General features: G+C 36.7%; 1 protein-coding gene across 2 annotated transcripts in view; it reads right to left on the bottom strand.

Moving 5' to 3' along the window:
• Positions 1-21,367, bottom strand: part of ccdc120a (coiled-coil domain containing 120a) — a 32,739-nt gene continuing 11,372 nt past the window's right edge. Inside the window, exons 2-11 of one of the 2 annotated variants that reach the window (XM_081350038.1) lie at positions 14,020-14,168; positions 13,822-13,903; positions 12,671-12,792; positions 11,509-11,625; positions 11,289-11,412; positions 9,071-9,127; positions 7,462-7,603; positions 6,705-6,806; positions 4,364-5,401; positions 1-3,390 (exon numbers count right to left, since the gene is read on the bottom strand). In XM_081350038.1, the coding sequence (XP_081206164.1) occupies positions 3,285-3,390; positions 4,364-5,401; positions 6,705-6,806; positions 7,462-7,603; positions 9,071-9,127; positions 11,289-11,412; positions 11,509-11,625; positions 12,671-12,792; positions 13,822-13,873 (1,860 nt within the window). In that variant the 5' untranslated portion in view covers positions 13,874-13,903; positions 14,020-14,168 and the 3' untranslated portion in view covers positions 1-3,284. The remainder of the gene's footprint in view (positions 3,391-4,363; positions 5,402-6,704; positions 6,807-7,461; positions 7,604-9,070; positions 9,128-11,288; positions 11,413-11,508; positions 11,626-12,670; positions 12,793-13,821; positions 13,904-14,019; positions 14,169-21,367) is intronic. The other variant, XM_081350037.1, reaches the window with a different exon arrangement.

Here is a 21,367-nt window from a genome sequence, read left to right as displayed (position 1 = left end):
ACTGCATCTGACCAAAAAACACTTTATTAAAAACAAACTTTGTACATTCTTGGTTTTTTCATTTGATTATTTTTTTTTTTTTAATAGAGATAGAAAATGTTGAAAACCAAGGGGAAAACAGCTAATTATATACAGTCTGGAGAAGTTTCTTCCAAAAGTCATATAACACGTGATCAGGAAAATAGTGATTAAAGAGGATTTCGATAAGGATTTTTAAAACTGGAGCAGGGAAAATACAATCTCCAATAGAAACATGGAGGGAACATCTTTATAAAGTCTTAGCATTTGGTACCACGATGAAGCAAAACAGAAACTTCATTGGTTTTATTTGCCTTCAGTGTTATCAGTTTATCAAGTCTTTAATCAAAAATAAAAGGCTGTTATCCTTCATATTCTTCATCCTTTAGATCATTATCTTATAGCTTCTATGTTATCAACAGAAATAATCATATTTCTTTCAAAATGATAAAAACATTTGACATAGATGACCTTAAATGTCCTCAGCAAGGTTTTACAAGCATCATAAACATTCGGCGATCTTCTCACTGGTCACTTGTGTTAAAGTCTGTTTTTAGTGAAAAAATGCTTTTAAAAGTTTCTATTAGTGACACTTCCATGCATGAGTGGTGTTGATTTGAAATGGACAGCAGCTTTCAGTGTAGTCCTGAGGCAGCATTTGGTGTCAAGGGTTTCCATTGCTTCAGTAAGTTCAACTCTCAGCTTTATATTCTACAGAGATATTCAGGTGAAGGCATCTGACATGAAGAAGCTTTTCAAGGCCTAGCCTACATAATGCTGTCACTGATAATACGATGAACCGAAAAAATATCAGGGAACAATAGACAATTTTTAGAGGGAATAAAGAAGCACAGACACCCGCATGCATTGGTACATCAAGGTTTGTTGTTTTGTTTTCCCAGAAGGGAGCACTAACACTATAGGAACATAGCAGACTACATCTATTTGAATGGATTAGCCAGCAATCCAAATGCCTGTTTTAGTGGTTTTTGTTTTTCATTCCTAAAGGGAGAATAAAATCTGGTGGTAGAGCCGAATTCTTTATTCAAACTGGCTATGAGAAATACACATTTGTTACATGGAGCTTAGTAAAGTCTTCCCCGCCGCATTTGCTAGGCACAATGGTCCAAGGTTGGCATCCTGGCATTAGTAGGCAATGCCACATTCTGAGTATCACAATTCATCAAATAAATTCTAAAGGAGGGTGCTGGAAAATTCTTGCCAATTTCTTGGCTCAATTACGGTGTCCCGATTTGGTTAATTAATCCTTTTCATTTCATGCAATCTAATTACTGAGAGATACAGTAAATATTGACATCTGCAGTCATTCCGATAGAAAAAACAATGGACAATTGCAATTAAGGCGCTGTACACAAGAAGCTGGTGATTCTTGCGACAAGCACTGCACCTGGCAGGACGCTTTGCATGCTTCTGCAGTGGGTGCTGGTGATTTGAATGGATCCAGAACCCATGAAAACAGATCACAGGGCTCCTCCTAGTGGTCGTTGTTATAAAAAACCTGATAGTATTAGGGAGAGTCTCATGGAAACAGTCATATTTCACCCCAACATCAATGTATTTTTCAAAATAATATTGTCTCTAAAGGAAAGGAACTCTATTTTTAAGACCCATGTTTTTTGGGGAACATTAAGCACGTTTCCCTCCCACATTCTCATTACTAATGCATCCGGATGTTTCTCATTATTCTCAATGATCACTCCCATTAAATTTTCATTTCTGTAATTAAAATTCATCCTGTCCTGTTTTTTAAATCAGCACAAATCCAGCGCAATAAAATACTATGATGATCCTTAAATCCATGATTATTTTCTTCTATTACAGTAATGAGAATTGGGTTTATGCTTTATTGTCAAAGAAAATAATGTCATAATGCTAATCTTAATGGACCTAAAAGAGTTGCTTTAAAATATTAATAGTTCTTTTGATTTTGGAGTGAAATGTGTTCTTGACAGGTTTCATGAGATTCACTCTTTCATTCTGGCTTCATTTCTGAAGAAATGCAATTTTTTAATACATCAAATTTTAATTTGACTTAATTCTTCCTGCAAATTTGATGATTGTATATAGTAATACTGGTAATTACAGCCTGAGGAAATATAAACCATCATAAATACATGTGATACAGATAAATTTGTTGTTTGAGCCGCACAGCGACCTTTGTGCCATTCTTAAAGGCATACAGTAGTTCACCCAAAAATGAAAATGTACTCACACTCAAGCTGTTCTAAACCTGTATGAGTATGTATGAAGTATGTAAGTATGAAGATTTTTTGGAGAATGTTGGTTACCAAACAGTTTCTGGTCCCCATTGACTTACATAGTATTTTTTTTCATGCTATGGAAGTCAATGGGGACTGGCAATTGTTTGGTTACCAACATTCTTCTTTTGTGTTCAACAGAACAAATAAACTCATACAGGTTTGGAACAACTTGAGGGAGAGTAAACGACAATTTTCATTGTTAGGTGAACTATCCCATTAAATGTCATCATCCTGAATGAGCACAACATGTATACTCTTTTACATTAGTAATAAAGATACTAACAGAATTATAAATTTCATGAAATACCGAGTCACTGACTCTTTAACAGTCCATCAAAGTTTAAGATTTGGTTTGTTTTTTTCTCCTGCACATTTTAAAATTGCTACTCAAAATGACAAAAAAGGTATGAATTTAGTCTAAGCACAGTCTTCCTGATTGTAATTTGCATAGAAATATTTTCATAAAACAAGATCCTGATTTGTTTTCAGAGGGCCTCAAATGTCCAGTACTACTTTTGGAAGGTCTCATCAGCGAACAAAAACTTCTTTTATAGTGGCAAATCTAAACCAAGGCTGGAAATAGTGTGATAGAATTAACTTTGTTGTTTACTAATAGAAATATGGTGACAGTTTGTCTTTTTTCTCTGACTAACCTTTTGCTGATTAAAAGGGAAATTTTAGTCTACAGGAACCCAGAAATGATGTGAAACTAGACGACAGCTTGATCTCATGCTGAAAACGGCCTTTAGTATAAGTGTTTGTCCCATGTCAGTGGTAGCTTAGCATATATTAGTATTACAAGGATGATAGGCTGATTTCTGTCAGAATTATTTCATTCTAACTGCTGAAAGGAAGCAAAAAGTCTCTTTAAAAGTCCACTATGGCATTCTCTCAGTCTGCCATTCCATACACAGGTAAGCTGGTGTTTGCTGTAGTCTCTTTGTGTTTGCATGAGTGTGTGTGGGGGAGATGTTTGTTTGCGTGTCAGACCAGCGTGCCTGGCGTGGGTCTGTCATTACTGGTCTCTTTAAGTGTCATCTCCTGCATTGTAGATGAAAAGGTATCTTGGTACAATGAAAGCTCCATCGACCTATAGGGAAGAAGAAAGAAGAGGCGACAAAATCAATGAGGTGTGATAAACACCTAAGAAAAGGAAATATTTCAAATGTATATAAAATATAATATTAAAATTTGGGGTCATTAAAATTTTGTTTGTTTGGGTTGTTTAATAAAAAAAATCGTATTCAGCAAGGATGCATTAAACTGATCAAAAGTGACAGTAAAGATTTTAATCTTTCAAAAATGCTATTCTTTTGAACTTTCTTGCACGGGATTAAATTACATTTTAAAATATATTCAAATAGAAAATGTTAAAGTGTAATAATATTTTACCATGTGTCATATTTCTTACCATTTTACTGTCTGGCCTTGATGAGCATAAGAGACTTCTTTCAAAAACATAAAAAAAAATCTTACCAACCCTAAACTTTTGAATGGTAACATAATAAATATGGGAAAAAAAATACTATAATGAAAAAATACTATAATTCATTCAATTGAACTAACTGTTAATTTGTACAGCTTGAAATGTGAAAATGCAGAAAATGATCATGTGACACTGAAGACTGGAGTAATGATGCTGAAAATTCAGCTTTGCAACACAGGAATAAATTCCATTTTAAAATATATCAAAATAGAAAACAGTTATTTTAATTTGTAATAATATTTTCACAGTATTGCTGTTTTTATTTAATTTTTAATAAAATAAACGCAGCCTTGGAGAGCATAAGAGACTTTTTTCAAAAACATAAAAAACTTAGTATATTTTTTTAAATTAACATTTTAAATATTTTACATTGTTTAACAACTATAATAAAAATACATTCAAAAACTTTGTGAAAATGCATTAGTAAATGCAGAAAAGAACATTGACCAAGATAAATAAATGCCGTAAAAGTCATGATACCTAATAATATATATATTTACCTTTTCGAAAACAAGGGTTTCTTGACTGATGGTTCGTGTATCATATGAATTTAGATTGTAATTCAGTCTGCAATTACCTGCCGTGTAGAGGGTGGCCATGAAACGTGGCCGACTGAGGCATCTGCGGATAGGATGTGTCCGTTTGAAAGGACTGTGGCTGGTGTTTTAGGGGAGGATGGGGTTGCGAGGTGTGTAGAGAGGACGTGGTACGCCTGCGCTGAGTCTGCGTCCCCTCTTTGCCCTTCCCTCCATTGGGCGCCTGTCCCAGCGCGTTCCTCAGATACCAGTCTCTCAAGCCCTCCAGCGCCAAGGCCTTGTGCAGGCTGCGTGTGGGGTCGTCGGGGGTCGTGGGTGCGGATGACTCGGTTGGGTAGTGTGGTGGTCTGTGAGGGTGGTCTATGTGCTGGTTATGCAGTGCATTAACGGCGGTGCCATTGGCGGTGTTGGTTTCAGTGTAGGCAGAGAGCAGGATGGACTCTTGCTGGTGCTGCTGCGAGGGAACGAACGGCCCGCAGGATTTGGTGCGCGTCACTTTGACCCTCCGAGGCTCGCCGGGCTTCCCTCTCAGCATTAGCGGGCTGTAGGCCGGAGGGCCGTTGCCCAGGATAAGCTGCTGCGATTGGGGGAAGCCGTTCCTGTAGGGAGGGGGTGGAGCATTGGGACCTTCGGCCCACGGCCGGGTTTTTGCGCTGCTTTGGACCTGCAGTCTTTGCTGAGCTTGCATCTTCTGCTGTTTCCCCCACACATAATCTATGAGGATCTCATTGTAACCGCCACCTCCGTTCGTTCCTCGACCTCCCACAGCCGAGCGAACGCGGGCCAGTTCGCTGTGTCCGTTTACCTGCCGTTCGGGGCTGCTCCGCTGTGCCTGTTTTAAAGTTGTGTCCATGATTGCTTCTGAGCTCTTGTACGGGCCGTTTCGAACAGGCATGCCTAACCTTTGACCTCCATCCTCCAGCGCAGAGGCGTGCCGGTCGAGTAACGTCTCGGAGCTATTGCTTCGCCTGTGCCCTTGCTCGTAGGACCCCTCCTGAGACTGCAGAGGCACCTGCTGGGACGCCTCGGGATTGTCTGACCACTGCTTCACGGCAGCAGTGCCGCTAGATGATTCTGACCTGCGCACACAAACAACACATTCAAATACATTCACTACCATTTAAAAGTTTGGGGCCAGTATGATTATTTTTTTTATTTTTTATTTTTTTATAATTGACTACTTTTATTCAGCAAGGATGCATTAAATTGCTCAAAAGTGACAGTAAAGTCATTTAATGTCATAATTTAAAAAAAGAAATTCTATGTATTTTTAGGTCTGTCAAAAACAATGTTACCTTAAAAACTAAAAATTATCCCATATTTTACTCACCCTTAAGCCATCCTAGGTGTAAATGACTTTCTTCTTTCAGCCAAACACAAACAGAGTTTTATTAAAAAATATCCTGGCTCTTCCTAACTTTATAATGGGAGTGTAATTACTGCATAACCGGTCAGAGGTCACTCTCCCGCCGGAACTTTACTCGCATATGGCAGTAATTGGAAGCCCATGATTATAATTCATAAAGTTATAACTATGGATATTTTTCTTACAAAAATGCATCGCTTCGCTTCAGAAGGCCTTTATCAACTGTCTGGAGCCGTATGGATTACTTTTATGATGGATGGATGAGCTTTTTTGGGCTTTAAAAAATAAGGTACAATTCACTCCCATTATAAAGTTTGGAAGAGCCAGGATATTTTTTCCGATTGTGTTCGGCAGAAAGAAGAAAGTCAAATACACCTAGGATGGCTTGAGGGTGAGTAAATTATGGGATAATTTTCATTTTTTAGGTAAACACCCTCATGTCGTTCCAAACCAATATGACTTTCTTTGCTCTGCGGAACATAAGAGAAGATATTCTGAAGAATGTTAGTAACCAAACACTTTTAATTCCCACTGACTTCCATAATACGGACAAAAAATACAATGGAAGTCAGTAGAACCGAAACCAACATTCTTCAAAATTATCTTTTTTTGAAGAAAGAAATGCATACAGATTTGTTGAGTTAATAATGACAGAGTTTTCATTTTTGGGTGGACTATCCCTTAAGCTACCCAAGCGTCTCTCTGATGAAATGACAGCCACACAACACATCAGTTTCCAAACATGCTGATATCAGTATCTCCAGGCACTGCGGCACAACAAGCTGCTCTGTATCTGTAATTGAATTGAGTGGGAAATAATGGGGCTTTACGCTCAACCTCCTTAGACATCCATTACTTCATTACACCTTATTGCAAATAAGTAATTTAATCAAAATGTTTGTGCCATTATCAATTCAGGCCATTTTAACTATAATTAGCTTTATTGTCAGCATGCAAGCTGATCTGCGCAGTGTTTTAACCTACGTTTGTGCATGTGTGTTTTGTGCATTTGTAACCTGATGTGCACTCCTGTTATTCCGTTGCGGGACAAGAGCGGAGTTGCTGGTACACTTCTACCTTCCAGATTCGACACACTTCTTGGAAGAGTGTGACTCGGGCTGGGAAAAAAACAAAGTCTAGTTACATCTTCTTGTTATAAATCTAGCAGCACACAGTTAACAAACCTGATCTATGTTATATGGTGACAAAGACCTATTTCTAAAACTGATGAAGAAGTTATGTTATGATTCTAAATCGTAGCTTTATTATTTTGGTAGCACTTTATTTTACAATCCTGTTCCTATGTACTTATTACAGTAATTACAATAACTAGGTAATAACTAGGTACTAACCCTGAACCTACACCTAAACCTAACCTTAACCCATGTAGTTACCTCATATTACCCATTATTTTCTTAGGTAAGTACACTATAAGTACATGCAAGTACACATACTATTAAATAAAGTGCAATATTTTGTGTATTTTTTATTATACAGTGATATTTTAATAGTCACATGATGAATATAGTTACAGCTGGGGTTACAATTTACAATGTCTTTTAGATATTTGCCAAAATATACATGAGTAGTAAAGAGCCTTTGTTCTAGAATCAGCTTTTAATTCCAAACCACATACATTTTTTACCGTCTAAATCAAGTTATTCCAGATCAGCTTTTCAATGCTGATTCACCTTTGGATCTACATAAAGTGTAAAACCAGCTGTTCCTACTCTCTCATGCTGAGCACGAAAGCAAATTGTGCTGAGCGAGTACCTGGCTGAGCTGGCCACAGAGTTGCGGCGAGTTTTTATCTCGTAATAGATCTCCACGGGGGAGAGTTTTCGAGAGAACCTGTTGTCTGGACTCCCCGAGACCAGCCGGGGACGTGAGGGTGACAGGCTGTCAGAGGCGTCTTCTGAAGGAGAGAGAGAGAGAGAGAGAGAAAGAGAGAGAGAGAGAGAGAGAGACTTGAGAGGTTGAGACAGAAACCAACTTTATAATTCACAGTTATACACTTTTAAGACATACAACCGTTCAAAGGTCTGGGGTCGGTATGATTTCTGAAAGAGTCTCTTATGCTCACCAAGGCTGCATTTATTTGATCAAAAATATAGTAATATTGTGAAATATTTATTCAATTTAAAATATCAGTTTTCTATTAGAATATACTTTAAAATGCAATTTATTCCTCTGACGAATAAATTCCAGTCTTCAGTGTCACATGATCCTTCAGAAATCCTTTTAACATGCTGATTTGCAATATAGTTTTTGTGGAAACCGTGGTACTCTTTTTTTCAGGATTCTTTTATAATTAGAAAGTTCAAAAGAACAGCATTTATTTGAAATAGAAATCTTTTTAATGTCTTTACTGTCAATTTTGATCAATTTAATGCATCTTTGCTGAATAAAAGTATTAATTTCTTCTTCTTCTTCTTTATTACAGACCGCAATCTTGAAGAGGTTAATGTGTGTAACAAAGAAGTTCTTATCATTTAATTTAATTAAATAACAAAACAAAGCAAGTGTGATCTGCGCTCAAATGCTGCACAAGCTATATTTGCGCAGTTGGTTTGATATTTGTATCAAATATCTCATTAAATGACATTTTCATATTTTTAAGTGTGTCTTAAGTGTCTTAATAATTTTGGGGGCCACTGAACATACACAAGTGCGAATAAAGGAGGGTTGTTATGTATCTGATTGCCATACCCTCAGAAAATAAGCACAATCAATGACTTATTATTAACTGAATTATTAACTAATTTGTTTAGTCTTTATTACAATTATTGACAACTTTTTCCTGTCATTTTTTTGTTGTCATTTGCACTGATGCTTTGGCAATATTGTATATAAATAATTTACCAAACAAATTAGTTAATATAGTGACTAAGTCATTGATTGTGCTTATTTTTTGAGGGTATGGCATTCAGAAATGAATTTTGCTGTAATCGATTCATAACAACCCAAATATTAACTAATTTGTTTAGTCTTTGTTACAATTATTGACAACTTTTTCCTGTCATTTTTGTTGGTGTTATTTGCACTGATGCTTTGGCAATATTGTATATAAATAATTTAATCACATTTCTTAATCGGAATTGAAAATTGATAGAGAGAGAGAGAGAGAGAGAGAGAGAGAGAGAGAGAGAGAGAGAGAGAGAGAGAGAGAGAGAGAGAATGTGTGAGAATCAAAAATGCCTCAGGGAGAGGATTAGTTTAGTGAGTGTTAATAACAGGCTTTTTGACTCATTGATGTGAGGACTCTAATGACCCCCGCGGGACTCTCCATCCTCTAAACTCATCCTGCCATTGTAATAGTGCTCCTTATCTCTCACATTCATTATCCTGCTAATGTAAAGCACTGATCCGTGCCATAACTCACCAGTGTCCTGATTGGTGGAATCTGACGTGGAGCTGCTCTCTGACTTCACAGCGTTATCTGAGGATATAAACATTCACACATTATAACTGAACTTATACACACATTACATGAAGTCACATTAACACACTGTATTGGCTCTATGCTGCTGATAATGGACGAGGGTGTAATATTGTCCAATGGTCATTTTATGTGCTAGACATGAAGAAAAAAATGTCAGCTAAATCTGACAAAACCTTTCTTCTAGATGTCATCAAAGCTAAAAATGTGGATAAAAGTAATATTTTTCTAAAAAAAATCTATATTTATATTTTTCTATATATTTATAAAATTGTGGAGATATGTATTAATGATTTTAACTTGCATTTTTAACAATTTATTATTTAAAAAGGTTTGACACTAATGTGACAATTATATGTAAAGGTCCCACTTTATATTAAGTGGCTTTAAGTACTATGTACTTACATCAAAAAATAAGTATAATGTATTTAATGTGTTCATGTTGTATTGTAAAACACTTTTGCTGCTATTGAGGTGTGATACGGGTAAGGTTAGGGACAGGTGTGGTGGATTGGGTAGGTTTAAGGGTGAGTTAAGGTGTAAGGGTAGTGTAATTACAAATGTAATTGCATAAATTAATTACAGCTGTAATTACATGCAGGAATTTTTAAATATAAATACAATGTAAAAACATGTAGGTACACAATAAGTCCATTGTATCAAATTATTAATGTCAATGTAAGTACATAGTACTTAAAGCCACTTAATATAAAGTGGGACCTATGTAAAAGAGAAAGATTCAATTGTCGCAATAAACAAAACCAAAAACAGAATAAAAATGCATTTAAATTTTTTACCTTAAAAATGCAAAAAGATTTTGGGGAGGTATGGTTAAGGGTAGTCAATAGTTAATAGTTTCATATGAAAACAATACGTCTATAATTTGGCTTCATTCAGAAAGCTACATAAGTGTGTGTTTGTTAATTTTTTTTACTGAACTTGCATCATCATTTTAGTAATAATGGCCGGAAACAGGCCGGTTACTCAACAGTTCCTTTTGCACAACGTCAGTGCATCTCATTTAAGGTGGACAGTTTTCCATGTTAGCACACAAGAGACAACTTTACCTTCTAAATTTATACCACATACACAAACATGCAAGCATAATCAACTGTTCCCACGGCCCAAAGCCAGACCACCAGTCTGACACTAAACTGGTCTGATCCGTTGTAAACCACTCTTCGTCCTGTCTCTCACAAGCCAAATCTGATCAGATAATTTACCACATTTACATGAGTTGAGCACCACATGTACTGTAATATCAGAATAATGGTTAATATGATTAGCTTTAACCTTTGTTATCTTGAAACTGATCTCTGAGTCTTTAGTTTGATCTGTTAACCAGTCTCTGTTATCTCAGCACAGTTCAATCAGACATTAGCTCAGGCTAATCTATAATCATTACTGTATGTCAGTTTTATCACAGCTGGTTCGCTCAGTTTGATCATGGACCAAGCAGAGACAAATATTATCGATTTGTCAATTAGTTGAGCAGCTAGAATAAATAATCAATTTGTATGTGTTTACCGGGTTTAATGGACAAAAAAAATGATCATTCTCAATGGGCAGTTGACATGCTATACTTTAGTAAGAAAAAAAAGAAAAAAACATCATTATATATAAAGTCACCTCAAAAATTATTTGAATACTTGTTTGATTAATGACATTTTTTTTTAAATGTGGTTTAAATGTCCAAATAATTTTAGGCCATGCCATTCAAGAGTTTGGGATCAAACCTGACAGTAAAGACATTTATATTACAAAAATATTTCAAATTAATGCTGTTCTTTGCACATTTCTGTTCATTAAAAATTCGTGAAACAAAATGTATCATGGTTTCTAAAAAAATATTAAGCAGCACAACTGTTTTCAACATTGATAATTATCAGAAGGATCATGTGACTGAAGACGGGGAAATTCAGCTTTGCATCACAGGAATAAATTACATTTAAAATATATTATAATAGAAAACACTTATTTTAATTTGTAATGATATTTCACAATATTATTGTTTTTACTGTATTTTTGATTACATAAATGCAGAAGATGCTTCTTTCAAAAACGTTAAAACATCTTTCTGTATATATGAGTAAAATATTCCCAAATACAAATTTCAGGCATGAAATGGTGTTTATTTCCTCTGAATATTCTTCAAACTCACCTGTGTGGCATCCTCTGTGAACGGTTCGCTTGCTGTGTGAAGGATGCTGTTCTGAGTCGGCGTGCCTGCGGAGGGCGCCGCTGAACAGAGTTTTCTTTGTCTTGCGCTGAGAGGCGTCCTCTTCCTAAGCCAGCACAAACATTGAGCAACTTATGATGTTTATCCATCATGTATCCAATATCAAATTAGTGGCCACCCATATCATCTCCAATCCACGCACCTCATTTTTCGTGTTTTGTTTGGAACTGCTGCGGGACAGACCCGCCCTGCGTCGCACATGAGGGACTTTCTCTCCGGTTTCCAGAGGATACTCATGAGGAACTTCACCTGTCATTTCCTAAAAAAAATGTATGACGAGCAAACATGAACAAGTTTCATTATTATTTTTAATATATTAAAGCAGCCATGTTTACTTTTGCAGAATATTAATGTTTTGTTAAAACATTAAAAACAAAACATTTACTTAATTATATTTTTACTTCAATTATTTTTAAATTTAATTTTATCTGTAGAATTTAACAGGCTGTTTTGCTGCTATATGTTCTATATGTACATGAGCTCAATTATGATTGGCTTGCATTTATGAATGTGAAATAAATAATGCTATTTCTGGTAAGACGCTGGTGTGCACACACTGTTAATGTGGTCATGGATGCGACATCATAACCACAACAATTTTGGAATGACATCAGCTTAATTTTCATAAGCAATCTCTGGAGGGAGTTTTTCGTTATGAATGTTAGAGTGTCACATTATGCACATTATTTCAAAAGAGAAAGAAAAATCCTCTTTTCCACTCCTTTACATGGATTTTTCATCCAAAAAATGAAAATTCTGTTATCATTTACTCATGTAAATGTGGGTAACCAAAGCCATAGTATTTTTTTCCCATACTATGGAAGTCGATGGCTGCCGTCAAATGTTTGCTTACCAACATTCTTCAAAATATCTTATTCTGTGTTCAGCAGTAGAAAGAAATACATGTTTGGAATAACTTGAGGGTGAGTAAATTATGACAAAATCTTGGGGTGAACTATCCCTTTAAGACATGAAGCACATCATGAAAAACACACCTGAAGTTACATGTGTAAAAAAATCATTTTAAATGCCAAGCTTGTTGAGATACAAGTATGAGCAAAGATCAGATGGGCTTGTGCCGGCATCTCTGCGGCGTCACATGATCTGGCAGCCGTGTGGTTCAGCAGTGACGCCAGGGAGAAATACAACGTTTATAGTGTTAAACTTTCAAAGAAACTAGAACAAGTTCTAAATATCTACTTAATTCAATTCAAATTTGAACGTCAATTCTGCATCCTGTTGGTTCCCTCAATTCAAATTAAATTGAGGAATGTAATTGGCCTTTAAAACGATGAGACACTGACCGCCTCCTGCAGACACACACGTTTGAGTTCTGCTAATCGAGTGTTGAGCAGCGACTGCAGACTTCTCCTACGCTCCTGCAGCTCCACCATCCGCTCCGCGTGCTGCTTACTGTCCTGCAGCTCTGCAAACACACACACACACACACACACACACACACACACACACACACACGTCATGTTACCTCAGACTGACTCATTTTAATTGTTTTACAGTCAGTAGCGTTCAAAAGTTTGGGGTGGGTATGATTTTTATGGTTTTGAAAGAAGTCTCTTTTGCTCACCAAAGCTGCATTTATTTGATAAAAAATACAGTAATATAAAAATTTTAAAGAACTGTCTATAATATATTTTGAAATGTAATTTTTTCTTGAATTTTCAGCATCATTGCTCCAGTCTTCAGTGTCACGTGATGTTATTATCAATGTTGTTTTTTCAGGATTCTTTGATTAACAGAAAGTTCAAAAGAACAGCATTTTTTTAAATACATTATAAATGTATTTACAGTCACTTTTGATAAATTTAATGCATCCATGTTGAATAAAAGTAGTAATTTATTTTTAAAGAATTAGAGTAAAGGTTCTAATTTTAAGAACTATATTTTAAATGATATATATATATTATATATATATTATAAGTTAAGTTCCTAAATTTTCCCCTAGTCAAGAAAGTCTTGAATTTTTTTTTAAATTGTGATTTCAAAGGCTAGAAAAGAATAAAACCTACATAGTTTAAGTAGTTCTTAAATCTTAAATAGTTTAAATCCTTATCCAGTAATGAAGAATGACTGGGAAAGACATTGAAAAGCACTGGTCAAAAAGTGTGATTATGGGTTACTGGTATCCTGTGTGCACCCTTAACCTTCCCAAATTGGACAGCTTTTGTCCTTTTTACTTATAAAATAATATTTAAAGGTGAAGCATGTAATTTCTTGCATTTCTAATATGAAACATTTAATAAGATTTAGACCCTTTATGAAGATGTTCTCCTTAAAAGGTGTTTGTGAGGATATTTGTTCGCCACAATAGCAGACAAAAACACACACACACACACACACACACACACACACACACACCCATCAGACAAACAACTTGCAAAGTAAAATTCTTAGAAAAACAGCAAACAAACACACACAGGCACATGGAGGCGCTCACCAGGGCCTGTTATCAGGTGACTTTTGACCTCCATGTCATACGTCTTTTGCATCACCTCACTGCCTCCTGATTGTTAGTTTACCTACAGAGAGACAAGAAAACAAACCGAACATTACAATGACGAATGTCTCCGGCAGAAGACTTAGCTGGATTCTACTCAAATCAGACAAGCGTGTAAATAGCTCACACGTTTCTTACCTTCTCACGGTTGGGTAACAGTCATATGTACTGCAGAGATTGGGACTTGTGGCCATGAAGCAGAAGCTGCTGGGTGTTGCTGCAGTGCTGAGACTGGCCTGAGGGGGGAGCCACTGTGCTGCTGCACAACACTTCACCAACTTTATGCCCTGAAACACAAAACAAACCATGTGAGACACTGGAGACACCCCACACACAACAAGAGCTCTGAGTCTGACTGAGAGACGGCTTTGAAGACAGAGTATCAGATCAATCACTTATATAACTGATAGAACAGGCAAGGTTTAGGAGATGTGACTGATGTGCATGAAATGGATAGCAAGGAATTTGATGAGAAATGAGTTCATAGTGAGATTTTGAGTGTTTTGATTGCAAGCTTTTGTATCTTAGCCAAACGGATCACAGTTTGAGACATTGAGACTTTCTCTAGAAGTCTTTTTCACATGAGAACAATCAGAGAAAGACACGTCTCAATCTATGAGAAACAATTGAGATATTAAAGAGATTTCAGTGTGATTTTTCAAGGTTTATTAGTTGTCTAATAAGCCTGCCGTTGTATATTATGAATATTGTTGGCTCTTTGGCGAATTGCTTTTCTTCTTTTTTTTAAGAAGCTTTGGATAAAAGCGTCTGCTAAATGCATAAATATAAATCAATGGAGGGAAACCTAAGATTGTTTAGCTTTCTCTGGTGCACAAATTAAAAGATATGAGAGCTTTCAGAACATTGCTGTTATTGTTAACTAAAACTACTATTAAAAATCATTTTCATTCATTGAAATAAATCGCTGTGTTATTTTAGTATTATTTATATCTTATTATAGTATTTTTTATTTTGAATTATTTTTTCATTTATTTATAATAAATACATAAATATTTATTTATATTTTGTTTATAAAATAAATTATACATTTTAGACAAATGTATAAACTTTAAAATCTACAGGAAAAGTAGAAATGCTGTCTTGGCAACTTAAAATAAAATAAGTTTAACTAAAATTAAATTAATAAATTAAATTAAATCTAAATAGAAATAATAAAAAGGAAATAATTACTATGAATAAATATTTATTTATCATAAATAAATAAAAGCTAATTCAACATAAAAATAAATCTTATACTATAAAATGATACTAAAACAACACTGTTTCAATAGTAGAAATATATGAGGTCAATTTGAGATTTTATTTTTAGTTTATTTGCACTTTCAAGATGGTTTAGTTGGCCCAAGTCACATTCACATCTGATTTTTCCCCCTTCAATTTCACATGGAATTGCCTGTGGGAACTCCGGACAGGAAGTGGACTGTGGTGTGCAGGAAGTGGCTCATGAAGCAGGAAACTAGTGCGGGAAACTGAAATGGGAGGCTCAGACTGACCTATACAACAATACGGGCAGAAATCCTCACGCACAAAAACACTCTCACAGGGCACGAGTCATTTCCTAGGATCAGCCGTAAACAAGGAACACAATGAGGAGAAAGGTCGAAAAACCTAAAAAACTGCATCTCACGCCGTTTCCTGTCCGCAACCTAAATAAACCTCAAAAAAAAACAAATGTTTTCAGCTTTAACGCCCAGTGGTGATCTATTCTTCACTATGCAGTTTTTCAAGCACCACAACCATCAGGAAGTAGTTATTATCTCGGCTGCATGAGATGGGCGGCTCTCTCCGGACGGCCCGGAGCGGCTCTGTCATTGAGAGCGCATGAATGATGGGTGTCTCTGAAAAATGTAAAAGGTTATAATCATAAAGAAGGATCAATAGAGTCCTATGCGGAAATAACTTGGAGAAAATGGTAGCAGACGAGTGAAGCACACGTCGTAATTAAAAAAAAAAACAATAGAACAGTGCAGGTATTGTGTGTTGTCATGACCTAATCGTGCCCGTCACACACACTCGAGGGTCAAGGGAGGACAAATAAAAGCGACTGGGCCGATAAACGTAACACAAATATGTGCATGTTGCTAAAGCAAACACAACGTCTTCGCCTGTCTCGGTTTGCCTGGTGTTGGGTTTCAGCTAATGGAGTCACGCTGTTGTCAGTTTGAGCTTGATAAGATCCCTGATCCTGCTGGTGCCCTGCATTGAGGAGATGTTGAAGAACTACTCGAGTCTTCCAGCAACGTTTGCCAATTTTGAAGCTTTCACTGTAGCGTTCACCTAATTCGCCAAATGTTTTGATGAACCCTTTTCACAATATTGGTCCATTCCAAGTTATTTCTCATAACAGCAGCATATGTTGATCTCATTTCCCTATTGAAAGAGTCTTCATTTTGATTTTGGGGTCTGCTAAAAAAAAATAGGTTTGAATGTTCAAAAACACATAGTTTTTCACATATTCTCCATTGTTGCAGCACCTCCCTTCCCAGTCTGTCAGTAACATTCTTTTTAGTTCCTGTCTCTATGAAGCCCCTCCTTCCGAAAAACACAATCTGCTCTGATTGGTCGGATAGACCAGTGTGTTGTGATTGGTCCACCGCTTTGAGTGTATTTCAGAAATGTCACGCCACTTACCATAAGTTTCAACACACTTCTAACGCAACTCAACTAGGCCTCGATTCTTTTATTTTGTGTATGCCTTGAATTATTTAACTGAGGAATATTGTGACGTGTTCGTTCCCGGAAGAAAACTCAATCGACAACAATCGAGGCGTTTCAGGGAGTTCAGAAACAGTGTGCACTGATATATAGAATAACTCACTTTGGAGTGACTCTGTGCTTTGTAACTTTGCAAACCTTTTTCATGCTCAAACAGCAATATTCTTTAGTGGTGTTAGCTAAAGAAAATATCTCTATTACTATTGCTCATACGTAGAGTGTTAAGGCCACCGTACTAACCACATAGCAACGCCCTGACAACCACACACAACTCATCAGGTTAAGAACTTCTGCACAACCAAACACTGCTCACATCGTCTTTGTAAAATATAAAAATCTAGGATAAATTCAGGTTTTGCAAACCAGCATTAATTTAGGGACTATAAATATGCACTAGACAAGCTGTGCATGTGTTTGTGTGTAAGTGAGAGAGAGAGAGAGATTCACCAAATGTCATGACAAATGTTCTGCGGTCCTCACAAGGTTTGCCAGCATTCCACTCTCTCATGTCGGAGCCTGTATTATCACTTTGTTCAGATGTTCATGAAAGCACAGTCTGTCCATTTTTTAGCCTTCCCGCATTCATTCCTCTAACCATCTCTCTTATTCTCTCTCTGTAAACGTGTTGCCTAATCCTTAACATGTAAAGGGATCATATTGTACACTTTTGTGGCATTTCGTAGCATATTTTTTAGCATATAAAAATCTGGAATCTGAGGGTGCAAAAAAATCGAAACATTGAGAAAATCGCCTTTAAAATTGTCCATTTATGTTCGCGATTGTGTTGCATCACTCTCAAAAATAAATGTTTTATATATTTAGGGTAGGAAATTTACAAAATACCTTCATGGAACATAAACTTTACTTAATATCCTAATGATTTTTGGCATAAAAGAAAAATCGATCATTTTGACCCATACAATGTATTGTTGGCTATTGCCATATACCCATGCGACTTGTGATTGGTTTATATATATAAACAAATATATATATATATATATTCATATTCTGTATACACACATTCACGCATATAAAGAAGTTTCTTATGCTCACCAAGACAACATTTATTTGATCAAAAATATAATTTTTATGTTTTATTTACTTATTTACTTATTTTGCTATTTATTTCTGTGATATACATGTGTGTGTATACAGTCATGTGAAAAAGAAAGTACACTCTCTTTGAATTTTTGGTTTTAAGTATTAGTCGTATTAGACATATTACGTAAAAAAACATCTGGTCCTTAGCAGGTCTTAAAACTAGGTAAGTACAACCTCAGATGAGCAACAACGTGACATATTACACTGTGTCATTATTTATTTAACAAAAATAAAGACAAAATGGAGACGCCATGGGTGACAAACTGAGTACACCCTATGATTTAATTGCTTGTAGAACCACCTTTAGCAATCATTTTCTATATGACTTTATCAGTCTCTCACATCATTGTGGAGGAATTTTGGCCTTCTCTTCTTTACAAAGTTGGCTCAGTTCGAGGTTTGAGGACATTTGTTTATGCACAGCTGTCTTAAGGTCCCGCCCCAACATTTCAGTCAGGTTGAGGTCTGGACTTTAATTGGGCCAGTACAACCTTGATTCTTTTCTTTTTCAGCCATTCTGGTGTAGATTTGCTGGTGTTCTTGGGATCATTGTCCTGTTGCATGACCCAATTTCGGACAAGCTTTAGCTGTCTGACAGATGGCCTCACATCTGACTCTAGAATACTTTGGTATACAGAGGAGTTCATGGTGGACTCAGTGACTTCAAGATGTCCAGGTCCTGTGGCTGCAAAACAAGCCCAAAACATCACCCCTCCATCAGTGTGATGGACAGTTCCTATGAGGTGTTTGGGCTGATATGATGTGTTTGGTTTTCTGTGCATTATGGGCAAACATCTCCACTTTGGTCCCATCTGTCCAAAAGACATCGTTCCAAAAGTCTTGTGGTTTGCAGCTTTGGAGGCTTTCTCCTGGCAGCCCTTCCAAACAAGCCAAACTTGTTCAGTCTTTTTCTAATTGTACTGCCATGAACATGCACATTTAACATGTTAACTAAGGCCTGTAGAGTCTCAGATGTAGTTCTTGGTTTTTTTGCAGTTTCTCTGAGCAGTGCACGGTCTGACCTTGGGGTGAATTTGCTGGGACGTCCACTCCTGGGAAGATTGGCAACTGTCTTGAATGTTTTCCACTTGTGAATAATCTTCCCTACTGTAGAATAATGAAATAATGTAGAATAACTTCAGATTGTTTGGAAATTGCCTTAACCTTACCAGATTGATGGCAGCAACAATTGCTTCTCTAAGATCATTGTGTTAACACACATCTGAATGATTAGCAGCACTTGACAGCTACTTAATTTAAAAAAAAAGGGTGTACTTAGTTTGTCACACATGGCTTCACAATTTTGGCCTAGTTTTGTTATAAATAATGACACACTGTAGTATGTCACGTGTTGTTGTTCATCTGAGGTTGTTTTTACCTAACTTTAAGACCTGCTAAGGACCAGATGATTGTCCTGATATGTGAAACCATATAATTTAAAGAGGGTGACCTTTCTTTTTCACATGACTATATATATATATAATGAATGTTAATGAATTAATGGTTGTGCCATGATAAGCTGTAACAGACAGCACACCATTCTTTCTGTTTTTCCCCTCTTTTGTCTTTTTCTCTGATCCTTACAATCATGACCTTGATGTTTCACATAACATCAACAATTTCAAACTGAAACAGAATGGCAATTTTTTTCTCAGGACTGCAGAATTGTCTCCTCTGGGAACACGGTCTGTACTGAATCTTTCCTTCTTGCAGAAAGCGCTGAGGTTGGGGGTCAGCAGGTTTTTTTGCTCCCTGGACTCTCTGCGACCTCTCTGATCTCAATGGTATTTGACAGACGTGTTCTCAACTATTCCGTGCCTCCGTTAATTAATGCCACACTAACGAGGAAGTGTGGACACCACTGCGTTTCCACATCACCGGACTGCACCGAAAACATCTTGCTTTCAACTGCAAAACTAAATGCGGAGAACACAATGGTCAATCAAAAGACAACTACACTCAGTCAAAACAGGTTTTTCTAAACCAGAAAATCATAGAGACTTGGGGATTGGCTCTTTTGGGTCAGTGAGCAACCACCTAGCAACCGCTCAGAAAGCCCTAGCAACTGCATAGCAACATGCTAAAAAAGACTCCAAACACCCTAGCAACCCCTGGCTACAAACTACAACACCCTAACATGGTGGAAGTGAGATTTGCATGGACAAACATCACTCATATTTTCTGCAAAAAACATAATTATTTTACATTCATCTGCATCTTGAAATGATACAAAAACTGTAATTTTCTCCATGTATAATCAAAGAAAGTGAGAGCACCAAAATCTGGCAGTCCTAAATTTCGCCCTAAGTCATCCTGATTCAGATAATGGTGCTAAACAGATGCATGTGTGGCATTTCTCAATGGGGACCAAATGGCATCAGCTGAAGTATCTGCATGTCCTGACACATGTAAGTTAAGAATAAAGGTCTAAATAGTGTCTATTGCTCATCAAGACATGAATAGCTTTGACCAAAATAAAAACAAACCAACAATAAACAAAAGAGAAAGGAACATATGAAGACTAACACATTCCTAGAAGTTTGGAGGTTTCCACCGCAGACAGCATTTTCCCAAGATCCAAAATTATTAACATTTCTTTTTTAAGAAAGATAGAGTTGGTTTGATAAACCAAGTATGTTATTTTGTTCAAGCAACATGCAACTTAATGGTGAAGTTTGATGTTTTTACATCTCTAGTGGCACCAAATGGAACTGCAAAAATAATGATTGTTTTAAATATATATAACTGATTATAATTTAAAAAGATATGTATTTAATACTTTTTTTGACTTCATTATATATATATATATATAAAGTCATATGAAGTCAAAAATGTATAATTTTTTTTTATCAATAGTTATTATTTATTAACATCCAAAAAAATTACACACTTCAAAAACCAATCAAATTCCAGTTAGCTCTCAAATGATTTGATCTGTTGTACAAATCATCACTGCAGAAACTCAGAATCACGTTTTCTCTTTGGTTTTATGTTCCAGGACATGCGGTGTGTATGCTGTAACGTGTTGCCACTTTGTCCTGACCGCATGTTTCTATGTTTAATTGCCAGCAAGTCTCTCCGAGACCAAATTCACAGCGCTAGTGACTACATTTTGCCTTGAGAACCTGGGAGTTTCCTCCATAATGAACATGAAAGTGCAGTGAAAAGAAAGCAAACCGAATCCCACGAGGCTTGTGGTCATTTGTCTCTGTTTTACTCAGGCATGAATCAGGTCTTGGCCTTTATGTGCAGGTCAGGTGATGCCAGTGAACCTTCCAGTCATGCTGAACTTTTGGCCCAGTTTATAAAGGAAACACGGGCCGTTGAACGTTTACTGCAATGGTTACATCACGCACCATGCGGCTACATCTGCTGAGCTTCCTGGTCATGTACAACTCAACCAGTCAGAGGGGTCTCCCAGGGGTCTCGAAAGGAAACAGTTGGTTCACACCTTGATGCTCTTTGCTTCTCACCACACCAGCACCTTGATGAGATCCCATAACCTTCTCTTCCTCACTACTCTCAAAAATCTGTTGTGCCTCCACCCCCGTCCGTCTCCTCTCAGCAGGCTGAGCAAAGGCCACATTTCCTCTGACTGGCAGCAACAACAGCTCCGGCTGAGCGGAGTCAGGGCGGCTGCAGACAGCAG

The sequence above is a fragment of the Scardinius erythrophthalmus genome, assembly GCF_964197995.2.
Source record: "Scardinius erythrophthalmus genome assembly, chromosome: 20".
Taxonomy (NCBI): domain Eukaryota; kingdom Metazoa; phylum Chordata; class Actinopteri; order Cypriniformes; family Leuciscidae; genus Scardinius; species Scardinius erythrophthalmus.
The sequence above is the reverse complement of the archived record's forward strand: the minus strand, read 5'-3'. Positions and strand labels throughout refer to the sequence as shown.